The sequence below is a fragment of the Podarcis melisellensis genome, assembly GCF_964234715.1.
Source record: "Podarcis melisellensis genome assembly, chromosome: 2".
In the NCBI taxonomy this organism is placed as follows: Eukaryota; Metazoa; Chordata; class Lepidosauria; order Squamata; family Lacertidae; genus Podarcis; species Podarcis melisellensis.
The window spans coordinates 97004835-97029474 of NC_138529.1; the positions used below are offsets into that span (position 1 = coordinate 97004835).

Here is a 24640-nt window from a genome sequence, read left to right on the forward strand (position 1 = left end):
AAAACTAGCTGAAAAGGAAGTTAATGAGAAGATACCAGTGCCATCTTGATCATAGTAAAATGACACTAAGTTTAGCATTCCCTTGCATTCTTAATTCTGCATATGCTTATCCTAAACAATGGTCCTGGTCTGAGAGCACTGAAGAGTTTTAGTGAATCCATTTCTGGCATGGAAGGATTGTTTTACAGATATAATACGGAGAAGAATATTCTAATACTAGGAAGCTTCTGTTTTACTGCTGTCAGGCAAATTTACATTGAGTGGTATTCTGTTTTACTCAGAGTAGACCCATTGAAATCAATGAACATGACTAAGTTAGGTTAATTTCTTTCAGTGGGTCTAGTCTTGAGCCAAACATCACTGAATAACACCCATTATACTTTGTTTTGTCTTCTGTTTACTGTTTATTAGTTTTTCGAATTATTTTTTTTTATTCTGGATGTTACAGCTCTCATTTTTGTAAACTGCCCGGTAATATACCCTGATCAAGAATCACAGAACAGTAGAGTTGGAAGGGACCATGAGGGTCATCTAGTCCAGTGTTTTTCAACCACTGTTCCGCGGCACACTAGTGTGCCGCGAGATGTTGCCTGGTGTGCCGTGGGAAAAATTGAAAAATTCGAAAGATTTTAAAATAAAGTATTTTATAATTTTTCATATTTCTGTTTACTTACCATTTCATAATAAAGTAATTATAAAATACTTTCTTTGTGTTTATTTGATTCCTATTCAAGAGAATTACTTTATATATAGTCAATATAGGCACAGAGTTAAATTTTTTAACATTTTCTAATGGTGGTGTGCCTCGTGATTTTTTTTCATGAAACAAGTGTGCCTTTGCCCAAAAAAGGTTGAAAAACACTGATCTAGTCCAACCCCTTGCAATGCAGGAATCTTTCGCCCAACGTGGAGCTCAAACCCATGACCCTGTTATTAAGTGTCTCATGCTCTACTGACTGACTGAGCTGCACCCTGAGTTGCCCTTCTTCTGCTTGTAGAAGAGCTTGTGTCCCATAACTGTTCAAAGCAGATTTTGCAGGGCACAGGGGAACTGTGTGTGGGGAAATGACAGAAGGGCCTCCCATGTTCTGGCAGCAGGAGTATCCTCTGAGCAAAATTCTGCTCACAGGATTCAAGCCAAAGGGCAGCATCTAAATGCTTGAAATGATTATACTCTGTCCTGAGCTTTCAATTATACATTACTGACCACCTGTACCCATGGGGTTTTAGGCTGGTTATTTATATGTGAAAATCATCTCCAACCCCATCCTGTATGTGTATTGGTTTGCTTTGCTTCCCTTATGGGTCCTGGGTCCACAGCCCTTTGTCTTCCCTAATGGCCTGTTTTCCACTAGGAAAGTTGTGAGTTGAGGCCCCTCTTCCCACTTTGTGATGAAATAAGACACATGGACACAAGCATTTTAGGTTAATGGGCTCAAAAAGGCCACAACTTTATTGGTTACAGAATGTAAGTGGTATAGGCTTAGGCATTGGATCTGAACAGACTATACTTGACTCCTGCCCGCTCTGCAGGGAGTCACACAAGGGTTAATAACCTGTAAGGGAAGCTTGTTGATGCAAATCAACTGGAAGCTTTCCCCTAGAGTCACCAGAGGGTTGTGCCATGGCCCTAGTCAACACCAGGGCATCGGACAGGAACCACAACCGCCGGAATAGCCATCAAGGGGAGGAGTAGGTAATGGCCACAACCTCCCCTCCAACACACAACACATTTCCTAACCACCAAACCTTACAAAGTTGTGACGATTTGCTACAAGGTAGGCAAAAAACCCAAGTGGCTGGTGCCAATCTGCCAAGTGGAAAAAAAAATCCTACCAGGCCCCTTGGACAACCAAGGCAACCAACCAAGGTCCATAGCAAGGTCAGGTGCAGAAGCAAAACCTAGAGGGAGGGTGATCCAAGGAAGCCGGAACAACAAGGCAGCGCTTGTGTGCCCACGGCCATTTTTAAACAGCTAAACCACACACCCCCAGGCAGCCAGATTGGCTGGCTAGGGTGCATGACGCGGGCACAGGGCTCCAGGACGCAGGGGGCCCAGCCGTGCCCCCCTGCAAGCGTGGGAAGTGATTCCTGCTCACAACCCCTCTCCTCTGGGAAGAGGAGAGGCTTTCCCAGCAGCCCATGGCTTCTCCTGCCTGTAGCTCCTCTCCTACTCACGGCTCCTCCACTTTCTGTTTTCCTCATGGGAACTCTAGTCATTTTCAGTGTTCCTTAAAAGATGTTCCCCATAGGTAGTTAGAATGTTTGTGGCTATTGTGCACCATCACACATGCAGTACACTATTTGTGCCACCAAGCACACTGGATAATTTTCACTTACGTCACAACAAGGAACTTGTGGTTCCATGCTGAACTCACCTGATCTACATAGTTCCCAGGTGCACATAAACTTTGTGGTAAAATTGAATGTGTGGAGTTAATTAAGGCAGTTTCCATGGAGATGTGCAGATAGGCCATGTGCATGCGTCCAAGTAAAATAATGTGCATGCGTCCAAGTAAAATAATGGCCTGAAGTCAAATGGGAAGGGAATTTCCATAGGGCAATTTGATTGTAAGTTACATACCAGAAATTTCGATTCCTCCGAGTTGATGGACAGCCCTTTTCCTGGTGGGATTTTCTTACCCTGTTTATCACGTCAGGACAAGTACTTTACCTCTGTGAGTCTCCTCTGTTTTGAATATGGAATATGCCCCAGTGATTTCAGCAAAAATCCACTTGCTAAATACTGTGGGTCAGATTATTCAGGCAATTGACTAAAGAGTAGGAAAAGCTGTCTGGCCTTTATGTTTTCTTCAAGGAACGTACAGCGAAACCTCAGTTGTCAAACGCCTCCGTTACCGTATGTTTCGGCTCCCGAACGCCAAAAACCCAGAAGTAACTGCTTTGGTTTTCAAACAATTTTCAGAAGCCAAACATGCTACACAGCTTCCGTTTTGAGTTTTCCTATTGTATTGAGACTTCCACTTTCAGTTTTCGAACGTTTCAGAAGTCAGAACGATCTTCCAGAACGGATTATGTTTGAAAACCGAGATTCCACTGTACTGGGTTTTTAAAAATAAATCTTTTTGCCACAAACATCACTTATCAGCTACCCAGATCTGACATGTTTATTTAGTCATATCAGTGGGAGCTGTTTAAACCCACAAGGTTTAAAAAGTATGAGCCAGGCCGACCAAAAGTGAAGTTTATTTTTAAGAAACATGCTGTGCCTTCATGAATGGCTGATGTGGAATTTCTGGCCTGAATTGTTGATAAGCCCCATGCAGTGTTGGAGAGGTATCCCCTTGGTAGCAAGAGCTCTCCTGCTGTTGAGTTCCTTTGTGGACATTTTCCTGTCGGTATTAAAGAGTAGGAACTAGCTGTCTGTTGATGGCGCTTTCTTCAGAAGCACTCAGAGCATAACCCGGTCACATGTTACACTTTGCAGAATACCAGTGCAATTTCCCATTTTCTGGCTATCGTGGTATATTTTGTCGCACATTATAGAGTGAGAAAGGACAGCTTTCTTGGATTGGCATAACCACATCTCTGAAACCTGACTCAATGTGCATGGAGCAGGCAGCGTAGATGACTTCTATTCAATATTATTATTATTATTATTTTAATATGATTAACGAGCAAAAGGTTCACATAACTGGAGATTTGTTTTGAAAGCTTATCTTGCTGAATCCCCCATCTAACAACTGGATGAGATCTCCCACATTATAATTATAGTGTTAACACCTTAAAAGAATTGAAGAGGAATAATCATTTTTAAAGGGGGGGGGAGTTTACAAAATAGAGCCATTGCAGGGGACATCGCCGCTGCTCACTAATCGTGGCATACATTATCCAGCAGCTGTCCGTGACACTTGCGCCATCTCATTCCACAAAGCAATCACAATAAGCAGTAGATGGCAAAACCTTGGGAAAGTTTTGCATTTTCGCAGGTGTTATATACTATGTTTCTAACTGCTGGATATGCAAATCTCCCAGTAACAGGAGTGCGACCTGTAGGTGCATATTCTGCAACAAACGAGAAAATTATGCAGATTACCAAAACGGATGGCACTGAAGGCCTCTTAAGAACCTATTTATACAGGGCAATCTTAAGTCAGAAGGTTTGGCTGAGTCACTAATCACCATTCTCAAAGCTCAGCCTATATACTATATGTTTCAAAGTACTTCGGTCCATTACCTTATGCATTTTCATCACACGTTTGCTGATGTTTGTCAATATTACCACAATTTTATTCGTGGAAAATTACATCTGGAATTATCTGGCTTTCCCACAGCTACTCATCTGAACCCAGAACTCAAACATTTCAAGGTTTTGTAAAACCAAGAACCCAGACCTTTCACATCAAGAGTATGCCAGCTGGTCCCTAATAATCTGAAAGATTTTCTTCGATTTTAAGTCTGGCGACAAAAGCCAGTGAAGTTCTCTGATACTCAGATATGAGCTTCTGGAGCTCATAAAGATCTCCTTAAAGAAAAGGCAAGCTTTTCCAGCTCAGATTTTAATCCAAGCTAGAAAAGAATTCTTGGCTTGCCTGCCCAACTCTCAATATCCCTCCCCACTTCCCTTCCAATTAGAGATGCCAGACCAGTCCTAAAAAGCCACACTCAGAAAAAACGTCATGCGCTTGTTAAAGCTTGCCTCTCAATAGAACCTGGAGAATAATCACTGCCTTCCTTATGCAGTGTAACAGAGCTGTGTCACTGCTTTACATTCCTTCGAGCAGGGGTGGCTAACCTATGTCCCCTGCAGTGGTTGTTGTTGGACTCCAAATCCCATCAGTCCCAGCCAAAATGGGCAGTAGTCATGGATAATGGAATCTGTAGTCCAGCAACATCTGGAGGGACATAGGTTCCCCATCCCTGCAATAGGAAAAGAGAAGAGGAAGTGATCTATCGTTTTTCTCCAAAAGTGGCTTTTGAGAACTGTTGTTTTTCCCAGGGCCACTTTGGTGGCAAATAGGACAGAGGGTGAGGACAACTTCTGAAGTCTAATTGGCTCAGAAAATAAGCTTCTGACTTTTGAGAAAGCAGCCGAACTTCTATCTAAGCCTGTCCAATTCAGACTGCGGGGAGTTCACCCATTACTGCATAATATTGAGAAATCTACATTAACTTTTCCAGCACACTATATGTTGAATCTCACAGGCTTCCACTGGCTCAGGTCATATCCATCCACTTCTAGTAGTAGCTGCATCTACTGCTACTGCCTTATGCCTCCATTTTAAAAGGCACATGTTTTAACAAATCTGACAGCATGTTTCTTTTTCTCCCCCAGGTTGAAGCAATTCTGGTCAATATTTTTGGTGGGATTGTCAACTGTGCCATTATAGCCAACGGCATCACCAAAGCCTGCCGAGAGCTTGAACTGAAAGTGCCTCTAGTGGTCAGGCTTGAAGGTAAGTTTGAAATCTACAACATTCCTTTGCATACGTTGACCTTTTTTTATTATTATTAGGGTTGCACACCTACCACACATTCAGTTTGACTCCAATTCAGTGGTTCAGAAAGGAGCAACATTCAGAAGCCTCAGGGTCTCAGTTTGATTCAGAAGAAAAGAAACTTCACACTTCCCCCATTCACTGTTGCCCATAACTTATTTCTGTTTGACAGAAGTGGATAAAATTTGCAAGCGTATTAGCCCTTCCGCGTGGATAAATTTTGACAATTACTGAAAATTCTATCCAGCTTTTTGTGTGCGTGCTGGGGGCCTTTGAAATGAGATTTCTCTCTCTCTCACACACACACACAGAGAGAGAGAGAGAGAGAGAGAGAGAGAGAGAGAGAGAGAGAGAGAGAAGGAACAGTACAGTGGTACCTCTGGTTACATACTTAATTCGTTCTGGAGGTCCGTTCTTAACCTGAAACTGTTCTTAACCTGAAGCACCACTTTAGCTAATGGGGCCTCCTCCTGCTGCCGCGCTGCCGGAGCACGATTTCTGTTCTCATCCTGAAGCAAAGTTCTTAACCCAAGGTACTATTTCTGGGTTAGCGGAGTCTGTAACCTGAAGCTTATGTAACCCGAGGTACCACTGTACATAACTTGTTCATTTTGTGTGTGTCCTGTAGAGAGCATCCTAGAGCAGATGTGGGTGAGAAATGTAAGAAGAGTCCTGTTGCACCAGTCAAAAACCCTGCCTAGTCCAGCAACCTATACTCACAGTGGCCAACCAGATGCCTATGGGAAGTCCACAAGCAGGACCAGAGTGCAACAGCCCTCTCTCCCACTTGTGATTCCCAGCAAATAGCATTCAGTGCTCTGTCCTCTGGCTAACATAACCTCTGACAGTGGAGGTAGAGCGCGACCATCATAACTTTTAGCCATTGATAGCCTTATCCTTTATTCATTTGTCTAATCTTCATTAAAGCCATCTTGGTGGCCATCTCTACATCTTGTGAAAAAGGTCCTTGGTGTCTTCCAGAACATCCCTTTCATTGAGGAAAGATGTCCCACATTGAAAGATCTCCAATGTTTTACTCCTTCTATGTTTCATTTTTATTTTGGGTTTTTGGATCACTGGAAGCAGCGTTTTGTTACAATCTGCATCTGAACAGCACTATACTTGTAGGCAAAACTCGTGTGACACCAAACATCCACCCGCAAGTTTCGTAATCATTGGCTGAGATGCATGTAGATTTAGTTTCTTTAATCTTCCCTAGTAGCTGATCCTCCATCGCAGACCCTTAATCGTATTATCTGCTCTTCTTTGAACTTCCCAACGCATGGAACAAGATCAAAATTAATTAAAATTAATAATTCCTTTTTTTTTATGGGGAGGCTGGAGTCCACAGATACAATAAAATACAGCTTCATAAGATGGTGAAGAGGGACCTAGTGTGGTTTGTGTTTTCCATTTGGCACATTTCCCCCGAACCGAAGGTTCATGATTATTCCCATAAATCTTTACAGATTTGTGCCCTGGACTTTAAAGACTATTTGCCCACATGCAATGTATTACAAATGTCTGGATGAGTAAAGTTTTAATCAGTCAGATCTGTCTTGATTTAGCTGGATTTTCTGGACAAATCTTTCTTCCCAGCTATATAATAATTACCAGCTGTTTTACCAGTGGATAAAGAAAGGATTATTCTCCCGTTTGAAAATGGTAACTTTATAATTACATGTATTTTCTTGCTTGATAAAAGAGAGAGAGAGAATGAATTTTCCAGCAGAAAAGCCATTTCTTTTCTTTTTTTAGGAGCCAGGGTGACCAGAAGAACAGTGTATTTTGCATTTTAACTTGAAGTAGTCATTTGTGCTGGGAAACAGCAGCTCCTGGTTAGCAGTTTTTGTTAACAGGATTTTCATAGCAAATAGTTAAAAGTATTGGATTAAAGCCAGATATGCACTGCTCACACAAAGTATAGACACAATTGCAAAATAATACAGGATTTTTCCTCACTCATGATGCTCTGGGTTGTAGCCAACTTAAGTTCTACACAGAGTAGACCCATTGAAATTAATGAGCCTAAGTTAGCCATATCCATTAACTTCAGTGGGTCTACCCTGAGTAGGACTGGCATTGGATACAACCCACTGTTACCAGCTTTCTGTAAGTCTCTGTCTCCAAGCTGGAGTTCCATACTTGTGTACACAAACACAACACACAAAATTCCTATATCTTCATTCGTTTTAGTGAAAGGAGTAGTTCTGATTGCAGGTGTACTTTTATGCAGGGACATACCTGTTCCCTCGTATTAAATGAATAGGAAATCTCAATACACCATGAATGAATAAACAAACCACAATCTCTTTCTCTTTAGTTATTCTGTGTCCGGGGCAGCTGTTTACCAGCTCCATCTGGTACACAGGCTAAGACCCTACCTGCCCACAAACTGTCTCGCTAGAGTGGTGCATGCTATAGTTATCTCTCGCTTGGACTACTGCAATGCACTCTACCTTTGAAGGTGACCCAGAAACTACAACTAATCCAGAATGCGGCAGCTAGGCTGGTGACCGGGAGCAGCCGAGGAGACCACATAACACTGGTCTTAAAAGATCTACATTGGCTCCCAGTACGTTTCCAAGCACAATTCAAAGTGTTGGTGCTGACCTTTAAAGCCCTAAACGGCCTAGATCCAGTATACCTGAAGGAGCGTCTCCACCCCCATCATTCTGCCCGGACACTGAGGTCCAGCTCCGAGGGCCTTCTGGCAGTTCCCTCACTGCGAGAAGCCAAGTTACAGGAACCAGGCAGAGGGCCTTCTTGGTAGTGGCACCTGCTTGTGGAACACCCTCCCACCAGATGTCAAAGAGAAAAACAATACCAGACTTTTAGAAGACATCTGAAGGCAGCCCTGTTTAGGGAAGCTTTTAATGTTTAATAGACTATTGTATTTTAATATTTTGTTGGAAGCTGCCCAGAGTGGCTGGGGAAACCCAGCCAGATGGGCGGGGTATAAATAATAAATTGTTGTTGTTGTTGTTGGTTGGTTGGTTGGTTGTTGTTGTTGTTAGGGACCAATTCACATAAACTCAGTGCATGTGGCACACAAGGATCATTGTCATCCCACCTCCATTTCTGCCTCACTTACACCATGCATTGGTGTAACATATGCAGATGATGAACGTCCGCCTATTACAGAATGTAGATACCAGATTCCCACAGAAGACACTACAAGGCAGTTAAAAGTCGACATCTGACAAATGCAGATGTTCAGCTCCAGAATAAATGGTTGAATCAAGCATGGTGAAAATGCCTTTGAGCACGTTTCCCTGCTGTTCCACATCAAAATTTTGTTATTGATTTAAGACAGGCTTCCTCAACCTCAGCCTTCCAAATGTTTTTTAGCCTACAACTCCCATGATCCCTAGGTAGCAGGACCAGTGGTCAGGGATGATGGGAAGTGTAGTCTCAAAACGTCTGGAGAGCCATGGTTGAGGAAGCCTGATTTAAGAGGCACCTTTTTGAGTAATCCATGCTTAATAGTGAAGGTATACCTTTTGGACTTGGATACATGCTACAAAAGATGGAGCATGGAATACGAGTAGGGGAGCTCTAGTGAAAACAAGCCGAGGGATGTTACTAACCGTCCCACTGTATCAAGTAAGGCATAGATTTGTATGTGGCTTCATGGCAGCCAGATATAGAGATGACGAATCCCAGGACTAATTGCTAGGCAAGCAGCTGTGCTACTCTTTAGCCCTGTTCAGGTGTGCAGCACACACCACGAGGCGTAGTGAGGATCAAGCCCCATCGCACCCCCTGCCTAGCCCAGCCACTTTCCCCGCCTTGCAAAGACAAACATGTGAGGTGGGGAGCCTGTTGTGCTTACAGAGGTTCCTTGCACAATTTAGGATCTCGAGAGGGAGGGTTCCTGAATCACTTGGGGATCCACCACAAGTACAGCCGGAGCCCTGCTGCAGACACTTCCCCGCCCAGTACATGGAGGGTTGCAGGGCTATGTTGTTGTGGGCATCCGTCTGTCAATGGAGGAGTGTGAAGTCAAACCGTTGGAAGGTTGCAGCTGTAGAGACTGATGCTGTTTTGTTGCAGCTGGGGCAAATGAAGGCATCCAGTTGTGCTGGATGCGCCGTGGTGTTTCTTCTCTCTGTGCTCCTCCCAGCAGTCATTCCTCCTGTGATCACTGCTGTGGATACCGTACTTTTCCATGTATTGGACAAGGTCTTCCCCCCAAAAAAGATCATGTTTAGAGGGGGGGCCGTCGTCTTATACATGCTCAGTGCACTTTGTTGATGGGGGATTGGTTGGTCTGCAGTGTCCTTGGTGGCTGCAACAAGGTCTGGCGTCTATTTGCTCTTGCCGCGGTAATAGGGCTGGTGTTTTCTATTTCTGGGCAGGGAAGGAAGAGCTGATAGGTGGCTTTTGTGGAGTGTGGGCGGCAGCGCTGCTCAGATGGGTGAGCAATTTTCAGCAATATCCCCCCCCCTAAAAAAAGCTCAATAAATCTGGTCCACCACCCCCACCCCAAAAAAGCTGAACAACAACTCTGGTCAATCATCCTCAAAAAAAAAAAGCTGAACAGCTCTGGGCAATCTCTCCCCATTTTCTTCAGTTTGAGTCCCCAAAAATGGGGGCGTGTTATACACGGGAAAATATGGTATGTGACTTGACTGCCTGTCTCTAGGCACTGCAGTTGCCTGAAAGGGATTCCCACCACAAAACTATGTAATGAGGATGCAGTGGAGGGGGGAGGAGCTAAACAATGCATACCCACTTCCCCCGTATATGATACTAATTCTGTTAATGCCTAGATAAGACTACTAATTGTGTTAATGCCTAGATAAGACTACTTCCCAATGCCACAGTGCTCAGCACAGTATCATACCGCCCAAAATAAGACAGGCCATATTTTTGCACTATCCACTAATATCTTACCCAACTTCTTCCATTTGATCAAATCATCCATTCAGCTACCTAATGTGCATCCATCCAGTTTAACTTGTGTTCCCCCATGTCCTCCATTCAAAACAAGGGCCAGCTAGCCATTTGGCATACATCTGCCTTGTGCAAATGGTACATATCATCATACATGCAGGTCTCACTATGCAAACACTCATTCTACAAACCTTCAGTTCGTATACCAGGGGTTGTCAACCTGGTCCCTACCGCCCACTAGTGGGCGTTTCAGAGTTCTAGGTGGGCGGTAGGGGGTTCTACAGCTTCCATCAAGCACTGGTGGGCGGTCAGGAAATTTTACCATCAAGAAAGATGCATTAGTGGGCAGTAGGTATAAAAAGGTTGACTACCCCGGTCTGAACGATGGGACCTGCATTCGTACAAATCAGCAAGAAATTGTTCAGCATCCTGAACAATTCTCCCAGTGGTAATGTGAGTACGATCTCTCCTTATAATAATACTGTTGTTTAGGGTTTTGCTGGACTTTTAAAAATCATTTGAGAATTAAACTTCCTTGGCTGGGAACACATTAGAATTTTCCCCATAGGAAATAATGGAAATGCTCGACTCGCTATGCAAATATTTGCCCTACAAACCGTTTCTCAGGAACGAATTAGGTTTGCATAGCGGAACCTAAGTGTATATGGATCTGCACTGCCGATCTTGTGCTTCTCCCCCTGTTTTTGTATAATTGTTTTACTCTGTGCAGCATCTTGCATGAGAATTTGACGTGTTTTTCTTTTTTCTTTTTTTAATCTCTCCATGGATCTGCAATAAATGTTTTGGAACCTATTCTTATAATTCAGGACACTTATCTGAAACTTGAGAAATGAAAATTCACAGACATTTGCCATATCTTTCATCTTCAGATGCAAGTATGCATCTAAAAGTAACTTTACTGTGCCTTCTAAAAGTAAAATTGATAAATAAAAATAATAAATAAATAATGTGGAAAACAGATGTATATTTGTCAGGCCATCAGAGGCCCAAATTTGTTTGGTGCCCAGCTCCTCAGCGTATTTAATAAAACGGTCCATCATTTTGCCCCACTTTGCAAGAGTTAAAATTTGAGGGAAATCTTCCCTATTATCCGGTGTGACTGGAGTAAGGCAGTATAAATCTCTCTTCAAATCCCATGCCTTTTCTCTGTCAAACTTGCTTTCGTGCAAGCGAAGTGCAGATTATTTTGATAGCTTTGCGTTGGAAACCTGTTTACAGTTCTCTAACACCATCCAGTGGCAGGAGGTTAATGCTGGTTTAGTTTAGAGGGGGAAGCTTCTCCCCCCCCAAAAAAAAGCCTGCTTCTTGAGCTTTCTAGGTTTCAAATGTTTCAGTCTTTGCTATGCTTTCTGGTGATATTCTCATTCATGTCTCAAAATAAGCAAGGTTTATCAAATTCCTGTGCTTTCTGGCAGGAACGTGGCACAAACAATTGGTTGCTACCATCCGTTTTAGTTCATGGAACGCTTTTAGCTTACATTTCTGTTTCTTGACATCCTTGAAATGTCTCCTCTGATTTTAAATAAACCTCACCATGCTGTGCATAGTTAATTTTGCTCATAGTCAGTCTATTGCCTGTACATCGTTTTCCTGTTTCCTTTCATTTCTGCAAGACAGTTTAATTCAAGTGTTTGCTTTGTGTGAATGATATTGTATGAACTACTCACACCCGTTTATATTCCTTGTGAGAACGCCCAACTTTGTCCATTTTACTTTTTATGCATGGAAACTTTTACTCACATCAATTCTATTTAATGTCCTTTGTGGAGCCGCATGTAACTTTTGAGTAAAAAAAAAAATATGAAAACCAAAAACCAGAGAATAGATTTTTTTAAAAAAATTGTTTGGATAAAACAAACCGCTGATTATTCCTTGCCATTAGTGAGAATCTTTACTACTTTCCCTTTTCACTCATTTTTAATGACTATAATAATATTAAGAATAATAAGAATAAATTTTATTTATACCCCGCCCTGCTCAGGGCAGCTAACAACAAATTTTAAACACTTAAATGTAATACAACATAGAAGCAGCATAAAAGCATGAATAACAATAAAATTCAAAGTTCAAAAATCAATTTGAGGGAAATCCATCCAATAAGCATTAGCTAGTCACCGGGGCTAGCTGGCTGAATTAGTCCTACTTGGGCCAGCGAGAAGGCCAGGGAAGAATTAGCTGTGGGGTCTCAGAGCGGGTAATCTTCAGAAAAGGGGAGGGGGAGGGAAGAGAAGAGAAATAAAAGATCAGGCTGAATTCAAATTAAAGGCCAGGTGGAATAGCTCTGTCTTACAGGCCCGGCAGAAGGAGGTTAAATCCTGCAGGGCCCTAGTCTCATGGGACAGAGCATTCCACCAGGTCAGAGCCATCACTGAAAAGGCCCTGGCCCTGGTGGAGGATAGTCTGACTTCCTTAGGGCCCGGGACCTCTAAACTATGGTTATCATGGACCTTCAGGTCCTCTGCAGGGCATACCAGGAGAGGCCGTCCCATAAATACGAGGGCCCTAAGCCACAAAGGGCTTTAAAGGTCAAAACCAGCACCTTGAACTTGGCCCTATACTCCACCGGGAGCCAGTGCAACTGGTAAAGCACTGGGTGAATATGCTCCCATGGCAGGGACTCCGTGAGGAGCCTTACTACAGCATTTATAGAAATCTAAATGTTTCCTGAAGAAGCTTCATGGCCCAAATTCTAATACTTTACACTACTGTACCTAATCACACTGCCAGTTTTGTGCCGTCATGAATTTCAGCTCCAGTGAATCTCCCTTCTGCTTCCTGTTGAGATACTATCTCTATTGGCCTCCTTGCCTGCTCTGTAGATGCAGAACTTCCAAGAGTATCGCCTGCACTAGGAGAGCACTATTGAAGTCACTGTGCATTTTGCAAATGATTTCCGCATACAGCTAGAACAAGACATACAAAGAGCCCTGCTGGTTTAGCACTCTGGTCTCACAGTGGTCAACCAGATCCCCATGGGGAAAGACATGTATAATCATTCCTGTTCCAAAGAAAGAAGGGGAAGGGAATCATAGAATTGTAGAGTCGGAAGGGGCCACGAGGGTCATCTAGTCCAGCCCCCTGCAATGCAGGAATCTTTCGCCCAGAGTGGGGCACAAACCCCTGACTCTGTGATTAAGAGTCTCATGCTGTATCGACTGAGCCATTTGCGCATGAGTTTGCTATCCCTTGGCAACTTTTGAGATATACTTGCATGCTTGGGTCAGAACTGTCATTTAGCCAACTAAGTGGTTGGATAACACAACAGAACTCCCCTCCCTTTATTTCTCCTGCGTGCCCCCTGTCCCGCACTCAAATCTGCCATGGAAAAAAGGTTAAGTAAAATCTCGGAGCAGATTTGGGGTGGGTGCAGCTGGTTTTCCATTGCCCAATGCCGTTTCGCTCGCGCAATGACCTAGTTGGATACAAGCCCGGGTGTCTCTTGCCCTGCTCATATTGCTCTCCCACATGTTTTAGAAATATCTCATCTATGTAGCAGAAATAATCCTTTATGGTTAACAGCTAAGGGGTGTCATTAGAAGAAAGCTGCTAGTATAATTAGCTTTCTTTTAGGAGGATCTCATTAACATTCCATTAAGCATTTTGATGTGGCAAAATGAACAAGGAATTTGGTTTAGGGAAGGCTGCCGAGTAAGGAGGGAGCAGGGCACTAGTATGGTTTTAGATGTCCTGGTTTGATATTTCATGATGTTTCAAAAGTGCCAAGCCTGTAATACGCCAAAATGACAACCTCAGAGTGATCTCCCTGAAGACAGCTCCAGCAACCATCTGCAGCCATTGCAGCCATGCACCTCAGTTTTGAGGCCTGCTAATAATTGCAAATAATTGCTAATAATCAGCAAATAATTGCTCAAGGTGGAATGTGCTGACTGCTACAGTGGTACCTCAGGTTAAGAACTTAATTCATTCTGGAGGTCTGTTCTTAACCTGAAACTGTTCTTAACCTGAGGTACCACTTTAGCTAATGGGGCCTCCCGCTACTGCCACGCCGCCACCACACAATTTCTGTTCTCATCCTGAAGCAAAATTCTTAACCCGAGGTACTATTTCTGGGTTAGCGGAGTCTGTATCCTGATGCTTCTGTAACCCAAGGTACCACTGTATTTTAGCACAACACCACCACATGTCATAAGACAAACCCAGGGCTATCAGAACCTTAAAACGATGGGTTCAAATTAGAAGAAAGAAGATTTTGACTAAGCGTAAGGGGAAACTGATTGGGAAAGCTATTTAGCAACAGAACAGGTTGCCTCAGAAGGTGATAGGCTCTTTTATTAGAGGTTTATTGGCAGAGGCTGGATGGTCTGCTGTCAGGGAAGCTGTATTTCCTACTTTGATAGGGGGTTGGACAATTTGGCTTTTGGGGTGCTTTCCAACTCTGATCTGTGATACTCCAGTTTTTCAACAATCTCATTTCCAAACTTGCTTCAATATCTTGGTGGAATGCAGGAGGACATTTCACACAGTACGTTGGATGTATTTGCGGAGTCTTTTTCTCTCAGAGCATATTGTTCATTCCCTAAAAGGAGCAGGGGAGTTTCATGATTCTCAGCTGCAGTTGCCTCTGCGATTTTCAGTGTTCTGAGTACTCAGGCATGAGAAGTTAGAGAAATTAGTGTACCGGAGGCCTAAAAGCTACTCGTTCATGGCTCTTTTGCACAAGTAAACCACTTTACCTAGTGAATGAAAAGTTCACCTAAGATTTTACGTGAACTGAAGACACTGAAAGTCAATATACTGCAGGAGGGATTCTGTATTGTTGATACAAAAGTTGGCAAAGGGGATATCAAGAGCAGGAAAATAAAATCTTAAAATCCCTCTATGAAAGTATAAAAAGAATTTGGCACACACACCCAAATTAAAATGATCTTGATGCAATTTGGAAGCTTAAATTGGTTCAGCATCTTATCCCGTTTAAAAATTCCCCATTCTCGTCCTGAAGTGACCTGATTATAATTTATCTTCACATTCTGTGGAAACGTCCTGGCATATTCATGAGCATAAGCAGTAGTCTCCAGAATGACTAACATCCTTCTGCTCTCATTTAGGATTATCTCCGATTAAAAGGGCTGAAGCAGCACAAATTGTTAAATATTGAGATGACATTAATTACATTCTAGTGGCAAAGGAAGAGGGAGTTAAGGTCAAAACTGTGTTTGTCTTTTGGAAGCTGCATTGGGACTGCATTATGTGTGCAGAAAGAAAACAGGGCAGAAGGAAGCTCTGAGCACTGCCAAGTGATAGTTTTTCAGAGATTGCCAATTATCAACAAAAAGTGGCCCAGATAAGCTCTTCTTTGGAAGAAGTTTCCGTGACCTTATTTCTGTGTTTTTCAGCACACTTGGTGCATAATCAAAGTAAAACTTATTGTAAGGTTTTTATGTATACCTCTCCAGATCGCCGGCACTGCGTGCCAAAGTTCACTTTTCCTTTAAAATGTTGCATCAGGAGTCCCTTTTAACGAGAGCTGGCCTGAAGTCGCCTGATTGCATTTTAAGACTCCACGGGGCCTCACTACACCAGTGTTTCCCAACCTTTTTTGGGCAAAGGCACACTTGTTTCATGAAAAAAATCTCGAGGCACACCACCATTAGAAAATGTTTAAAAAATTAACTCTGTGCCTATATTGACTATATATAAAGTAACTCTCTTTAATAGGAATCAAATAAACACAAAGAAAGTATTTTATAATTACTTTATTATGAAATAGTAAGTAAACAGAAATATGAAAAATTATAAAATACTTTATTCAGTGCGCCTTTTGTCCCTCTCCTCGAAATGCTCCAACTCAATGTTCCTCCGCGGGCTGGCCATTGGAGAGCCGTGTCGCCCACACCGCAGCCCAATACAATATGAACCCTCCCCTCGCAAGCGGCAACCCCTCCACACTCCCCACCTTAAGCCTCCACACGCGCCCTGCCCAAAGAGATGCCCGCCCGCGCGCGAGGGGATCCTTTACCTCAGCATCCCGCCAAAAAAAAAAAAAGGGCGGGAGACTGCGGTCCCTCAGAGGCTGGGCATTAGGAAGAAGCAGCCGCCTTCATCCAAGCAGGAGCAGTAGCAGCTGTAGCTGTAGTAGCGCCAAGCTGTGCCGGGGACTCCGTGCCCATGAGGGGAGGGAGGGGAGAGAGAGGAGAGGCAGCAGGTCGCCCTCTTAAGTCACGCGTGCGCAGGCACCACCACGCATCCCTCGCGCCCTCTCGCAGAGCCCCTGCTCAGCACCTCCCGCCTCGGGGACGCCCGTCATGAGCCGCTGAGAGGCCGCCAAGCCTCCAGGCTGCTCCCATTCAGCCTTAGGCGCGCACCCGCCTCGGGAAAAGCGGTGCTGGGAGGCGGAGAGAGAGAGAGAGAGGACGCCGCTGGCCGCGTCCCACCCTCAGTCAGTCGGCTCGGAGCTACTGAGGAGAGGGAGGTGGGGACGACGGCGCGTCTGTTCCGCTCGGGGCCAGCGCGCCCCCGCCCCCCTCTCCAGAATCCCCAACTAAATACGATGCGCTAAGGGAGGGGGGAGAACCCACCCACAAAGAGGACGCCTTTCTGCAGGGCGCCTAAGGCCTCTAGCTGCCCGACTCGCCCGCCTCCCTCCCACGGCACACCAGGCAACGTCTCGCGGCACACTAGTGTGCCGCGGAACACCAGTTGGGAAACACTGCACTACACATTCAAGAGTTTTGTTCAAGCTGGAGCTATCCCAGTCTTTTAAATGCCAGATAAGTCAATTCATAACTCTTGAGTGTTTTGTAGCAATTAATCATAAGGATAATTCCCTGCTCATGCACAGTCCGAAATGGCCGCCTCCTGAGCTTGCATGCTCCCTCTCAGTCTCTCCTCCTGAGGAGAAATTCAGAAGCTTTCCTCTTCCCTTACCCATGGTTTATCTTGGTTTAACTCTGGTTAGTTTCAAACATGTCATTTTGAAACACTGTTTATGAAAACTGGCTTCTTTAAACAAACCATAGTTGTTATTATTAACCACAATTTTCAGTTTGGGCAGCATGGGAAGTTTCTGTTAACTAAAAGCAGTCACATAGAAAGAAAGGGTGAGTGGAGCATGCAGTCCTCAAGGAGAGGGCAGGCTTGTGCACATTGGGCTAAACTATTTAAAAATCGCAATGGGGAACCTGTGGTCTTCCAGTTGTTTTTTGCACATTGGTCATGCTCATTGGTCATGCTGGCCGAGGCTGATGGAAGTTAAAGTTCAACAGTGATGCAAACATTGTGATATTTTATTGAATATTAGATATAGATATAGATTCTGCACTAACTGTCCCAATATCAATTGTGTTTAACCTTTTAGATCAGCCTTTCTCAACCTGTGGGTCCCCAGATGTTGTTGAACTCCCATCACCCCTAGCTAGCAAGGCCAGAGCTCAGGGATGATGGGACTTGTAGTCCAATAACATCTGGGGACCCACAGGTTGAGAACCGCTGTTTTAGATAGAATGTATTAGCCTTGGTTTTTGTATGCCTGCATTTTGTAACCTCCATGCTTTCTTCCTATGCTGTGTGAACATTGCATAGCCTTCTAGACCTAACTGACCCTAGAAAGGGAAATGATGATTGCCAAAGAGGTATGTGTTGAGTTCGCATGTGGAAGGCCACGGGTCATTCAGCCCTGGTTTAACCATTCAACAAGACAGAAGAGCACAGCAGTGAAATCAGCTGAATTATACAGATAGAGCCTGGCTTTGTTCTCTGATGACTTAGTTGGAATTTCTGCCAGGTAAAGTCAAGCCATGGCTATTGTATGATAGGAGGTTCCTCTGCTCCATCCCATTTTTGAAAAAAGTATGCTGACTCCACATTCACCACTTTGATGCTAAGGGATTGCTTTTTCAGTTTCCCTCCGTGCTTCACAATCAAGCAGTTTTGATTGGAGGTAAATGAGTTGAATCAAGATAATCTTTCCATGGGTATATTCAGTGCAAAGGTGCATTTAGTGCATTACTATAACAAGAAGTATTGCAAGTTTGGTGATACTTTGAACAAAGAAACAAGCTAAACCTATCACAGGGGGTGGTAAATGACTAATGTAAGTGGTCTTCAGTGGTTTTGTTACTTACAGTTCGAAGCTGAGTAAACACTATTGAACTGGCCTTCCTGCAATTGAGATGGAGAGATTTTACCTGCTGTTGGGACTGTGAAACCATTGGCTCTTAAACTTAAAGATCGATGTTCTCACTCACATGCAATTTGAGGGAAAGATTTTGCAAGAATTTTTCCATCCGCCACAATTAAGATAATTCTACAGCTCCCTGGTTAGTGGTGATTTAAGCCACCTACTAATATTCCTGGTATGTGAAACTCATTTCATCCAATTGAAATGTAGTTACTTAACGAACGGGCATAAGCCTCTGCTTATTTTGTGTTCAAGTGTAGAAATTGAAGACCCACAGAGAATTGAACTTATTGAGCATCCGCTCTGAATAAAAATAAGTCTCTCAACCAGCCTTCCCCCAACATGATGCCCCCCACAGATATTCTGTACTACATCATCTCTAACCATTGACCATGCTGACAGTTTGACTCCAACTCCCATCAGCCCTATCCAGCAGGGATGATGGGACATGTGGTCCATCAGCATCTGGAAAATCACATTTCCCGTCTCTAGTATAAATGCATAGTAGCAGACCAGCTCCTGCAGGGCATAGGCATTTGAATAATACTTCATTGGTGCATATTTATTGAGCCGCTTTGATGCTTGTTGCACTTGTTGCATAAGACTTAGCCAGCCAGCCCTACTTAACTAGAAGAGCTGCTGATCATTGGTAGACCATTCAGAAGGTCCCTGGTCCAACCTCTGGCATCTCCAGGAATGGCTGGAAAATGTCCCCGGTCCAAAACCCTGGAGAGCCTCTTCCAATCAATGCAGACAATGGACTTGTCTAAAACAGCTCTGTATGTTCCTGCCATCCTGACTTACATGGGGGAAATATATCTGTTCCACGTTATACAGCCAGACACTGATCCCTTTCCCGTTGATTTATTGCAATGCTTTACTGCTCCAGGAATGAAACATAAAGGTGACTGTCCTCTTTCTAGCTTTAGTCCCAACATAGACGTGTGGATATTTCACCCAAGGCCCAAATGAGGTCTCCACTCCCAGGATGGTTCCAAGACGGCACTTGTCATTTTTGTATTGATCTTCCTTATTGACATTCAGTGCCTGTGCTTATTAAAGCCTCCAGAGCTTGGGGGGGGGGGCGCACCTGTCTCGATTTCTGACAGACCTTTTTGTCTTGTGCATTGCCCTTTCTGCTACCCCGTGAAAGGTGCCATCATTGTCAGGAGATGCCCAAAGCGCATAGGAGGCTTTTGGGAAAGCTGGAATTTGTATGACCACTCTGCCAGAACATTTCAACTGCGCCTATCTTTTTTCCAGCATTAATGAGCAAAGAGCTACAGGATGTGAGCAGCAATCAGTCATCTCTTTTAATTAATCTCCTCTCATTTAGCGATGCATGTGCCTTTTATAGGAGCTTGACAGAGTGTAACGCACACTTCCCTGAAATGTCTCTCTTAATTTATGGCATTTTTTTTTCAAAGGGGAAGCAGTGCTGCTGTTGACTGAACATGAAGTGTGCATCAGCTAATGCGGCTCTTACTATTCCGTCCTGTGCATATATACTCAGAGTTAAGTCCCACTGTCTGTTAAATGAAGCTTACTTCCAGGTAAATGTGCACAGGATTGCAACCTTAGGCTCAAAAGTGTGTTCTGTTGTTCCAAGGAACATGCACTGCATTGCAGCAACCTTAATCTAATCAGTGTAGGAAAAAATTAGCCCTCCATATGTTGCCGGACTGTGACTCCCAGCGTCTCTGCTCATTGACCATGCTTGCTAGGGGTGATGGGAGTAGTAGCTTAGCAATGTCTAAAGGGCCAAGAGTTCCTGCCCTAACCTAAACAATTTACTGCTGAGCAAATATTGCCCTGTTTTGAAGATACAGCAGGAGGACCTTATACTCAGCAGTAGAACATATACTTTGTATGCCAAAGGTCCAAGGTTCAACCTTTGGCATCTCCAATCAAAAAGGTTCTATGAGAACTTGTTGTTGTTTAGTCGGGTCTCACTCTTCGTGACCCCATGGACCACAGCACGCTAGGCACTCCTGTCTTCCACTGCCTCCCGCAGTTTAGTCATGTTGGTAGCTTCGAGAACACTGTCCAACCATCTTGTCCTCTGTCGTCCCTTCTCCTTGTGCCCTCCATCTTTTCCAACATCAGGGTCTTTTCCAGGGAGTCTTCTCTTCTCATGAGGTGGCCAAAGTATTGGAGCCTCAGCTTCACGATCTGTCCTTCCAGTGAGCACTCAGGGCTGATTTCCTTAAGAATGGATAGGTTTGATCTTCTCGCAGTCTATGGGACTCTCAAGAGTCTCCTCCAGCACCATAATTCAAAAGCATCAATTCTTCGGTGATCAGCCTTCTTTATGGTCCAGCTCTCACTTCCATATATCACTACTGGGAAAACCATAGCTTTAACTGTGCGGACCTTTATTGGCAAGGTGATATCTCTGCTTTTTAAGATGCTATGTAGGTTTGTCATCGCTTTTCTCCCAAGAAGCAGGCGTCTTTTAATTTCGTGACTGCTGTCATCATCTGCAGTGATCATGAAACCCAAGAAAGTATAATCTCTCACTGCCTCCATTTCTTCCCTTCTATTTGCCAGGAGATGATGGGACCAGTGGCCATGATCTTAGTTTTTTTTATATTGAGCTTCATACCATATTTTGCACTCTTTCATCCCCATTAAAAGATTCTTTAATTCCTCATCACTTTCTGCCATCAAGGTTGTGTCATCTGCATATCTGAGGTTGTTGATATTTCTTCCGGCGATCTTAATTCCAGCTAGGGATTCATCCAGCCCAGCCTTTCGCATGATGAATTCTGCATATAAGTTAAATAAGCAGGGAGACAATATACAGCCTTGCTGTACTCCTTTCCCAATTTTGAACCAATCAGTTGTTCCATATCCAGTTCTAACTGTAGCTTCTTGTCCCACATAGAGATTTCTCAGGAGACAGATGAGGTGATCAGGCACTCCCATTTCTTTAAGAACTTGCCACAGTTTGCTGTGGTCGACACAGTCAAAGGCTTTTGCATAGTCAATGAAGCAGAAGTAGATGTTTTTCTGGAACTCTCTAGCTTTTCCCATAATCCAGCACACGTTTGCAATTTGGTCTCTGGTTCCACTGCCCCTTCGAAATCCAGCTACCAAATCAGGCCAATGGAGATTCCAGCTAAACATCAGGAAAAACTTTCTGACAGTACGAACTGTTCGATAGATAGGTTGTGGGCTCTCCTTCCTTGAAGGTTTTTAAGTGGAGCTTGGATGGCCATCTGCCGTGGATGCTTTAGCTGAGTTTCCTGCATTGCAAGAGGTTGGACTAGATGACTCCTGGGATCCCTTCCAACTCTATGATTCTATTATTCTACCCCTCGCTCAGTATTGTATACACTGGCAGGGATTCTCCACGTTTCAGAAGATTGTCCTTGAAGTTGTATTTCTGTGGCTCTTGAAGCCTTAGCAGACCCCGTCTTTGTGTTTTGAGATTATCTGTGCAGTCATGAATATTGGAAACCTGCTGCGGTGGTGGTGGTGGTGGTGGTGGTGGTGTGTGTGTGGTGATTTCACATCAAAATGTTCATTAGGTGTAAAATAGGATCTCCATTCGGTCTCCTTCTTCTGGAACTGCGAAATCTAGAAGGCAAAAACTGGAAGTTAACTTTCCCCCTCCTCTTTCTCCCGCCAGGGACAAATGTTCATGAAGCCAAGCGCATTCTGACTGAAAGTGGGCTCCCAATCACTGCCGCAAGTGACCTTGAAGATGCTGCCAAGAAGGCAGTGGCCAGTGTGACGAAGAAATAGAAGACACTTCCAGCAAAGGACTTTATATAACACACAACATTCCCCAAGTTGTCTCAAATGCATATTTAGGATTCTTTTAACCAGCCAGGAGTAAAACTCTATTTGGTCAGCCTAACCTATCCATAATAAATTACGAGTTTTTTGGTGTGTAAAAAAAATTTGTTTGGAACTTCACACAGAGCTCCTGTTGTTCAGTGATATTTCACAATGGTCCGCGAGTACAATATGATGAGTAACCACTATCTATTTCCACTCTGGTTTCTTCCTTATATAATATGCCATTGTTAGTGACTTGTAATTTTTGTAAGGTGTTTTGGTACATCTTTAATGTCCTGGAGGGATAGTAGAGAATGGTTCGGTCTTTATTGGTCATCATGGCCAGCCTCCAAGGAAGCACACAATGGGAATTTTGTTTCTCAAAAATAGCCTTCCAACATGGCAAGAAACTTTTGAAAGTGTCACAAATGCCATTTGTGATAAGACTTGCCAAATGAATTTTTAAAAGGCCAAAAAAAAAAAAGACTCCAAATTGGGTATGCCCAAAAGCCTTCAGAGTGTAAGATACAGCTTTCTGAAAATTGGCCATTAAAAAAAAAAAAAAAAAAAGCTTTTCCAACTAGGGCTAGAGAAATGGTTACATTTATATTATGTCATCTGAGCCAAAATAACAGGAATTGGATTTTTCACTTAGAAGATTCGTACCTGTTTCACACATGCCTTAAAATTAAATGTTTGTGCTTTGATATCCACTGTATACCTCACATCAGAAGAAAACTAAAAAATGTAGCTGTGTGAAACCATACTGATATATCATATCATGAATGAATGAGTTTCTCATGTGAATACTTAAGCAGTGAAGGACGAATGCAATGCATAGTGCCATGTTATTTTGATAACTGTGTGTCCACTTAATACTGACTGTGACCTTCCCAAATCAATGTGCATTGTTGCTGGAGAATCGACATAGTGTGCTGAAGATCTTTTTGTGGGGGGGGGGGATGACATTTCTTCAAACATTTATACTGTTATCCCACTGAGATTAGTCAAACCTGCCTAGTAGGAGCTGTCAGGGAACCTGCCGTCATTAAAAAGAATGTGAAAAAATATATAAACCATAATGAGAATTATTAGGGCATAATCTGGCTTGAGATAAGAACTTTCTAGTTCTGTTAATTGCGAAGAAGGTATTAATCATGTGCTTCATTTTCATTTTGCAATAAATTGAACTTTCAAGTATTTAACGTTGGCTTTATCGTGCCTTTGATTTGTAGAAAATATGTATGCAAAAAAGGTGCAGAAGCTGTTGAACTGATTCAATAACCATTATGCTTATTTCACAATGGAAAGATTTGTTTTTTAAAAAGAACAACAACTGGAATGTTCACTGTTGAAATCTACTTTGTTTTTGGTGCTGGTAATTCACATGAGTTCTACAATAAGGAAACAGAAGTATACGCCACATTGTCTAACTAACTTAAACCACAAATGCATGTAATGAACTTTTTTGTTTAATGTTCAGGAAAGACTATTGAAACTAATTTAAGTGAAAATTATCTAATAAATTTTTCATTGTTAATATCTCATTAGTTCCAATTAATGCTGTGGGTTTGTTTGTTTTTATACAAGATTCTCATGAAGTCGTAGGCAAACCGCCAATTCCAAAGCTGTGTTGGACCCATACTAGCAAGATGGGAGGAAATCTCTATTTTCTCTCCACCACCACTGTGAAATCTGGTGCTCCCCTGGGACACACTCCCAGAGACCACAGAATTGCACCATTAATGTTAGATCACACATTTTTCTCACAACCAGAAGGTCCTAACCTCTGCATATAGGGCTGGAAAAGCCGTTCTGACGTCTGGACTGGCTGGATGTCATGGACTGGGGGGATACAAAAGGGTGATGGAATGCACCAACCAGGAAACCCCCCAGGGAAGAAGGCTCAGAGCCAGGGAATTGGTGGTGGGACGGTGATGAGTGGTCAGAGGAAGAAAGAGCAGACTGGGAGGAGGTGGTGTCGGAAGCTGAAGAGGTAACAGGGTTTAGTCAACAGGAAGAGTTCACTATGGTAGAGATCGGTTCAGACTCTGACTCTGAGGCTGGAGAGGAGGGCAGCCAAGAGACGGAGTAGAGACAGGCTGCTCCAGGGAGACTCCCCCTTGGTCTCCTAGAACTCACAAAGAAACGAAATGAGAGAGCAGAGGGTGGTTGTGCACAGACACAGCATGAGACTGCATGGGAAAGACCCTGGAGAGGAGGACTCCAGGTGGACACTGGGAAGGCGGCAACCTTCAATCCTCGCAACTGCTTCATTGGGGCAAGAGCTGGGAAGAGTTGCTGAGAATACTAGACCTGAGCTGTGACTTGTTCCTTT

General features: G+C 43.5%; 1 protein-coding gene across 1 annotated transcript in view; it reads left to right on the forward strand.

The window, feature by feature from the left end:
• Window positions 1-23844, forward strand: part of SUCLG2 (succinate-CoA ligase GDP-forming subunit beta) — a 223078-nt gene extending 199234 nt beyond the window's left edge. The window contains exons 10-11 of the mRNA XM_081902928.1: window positions 5297-5417; window positions 22151-23844. Of these exons, the coding sequence (XP_081759054.1) occupies window positions 5297-5417; window positions 22151-22266 (237 nt within the window). The 3' untranslated portion in view covers window positions 22267-23844. The remainder of the gene's footprint in view (window positions 1-5296; window positions 5418-22150) is intronic.
• The last annotated feature ends 796 nt before the right edge of the window (window positions 23845-24640 follow it).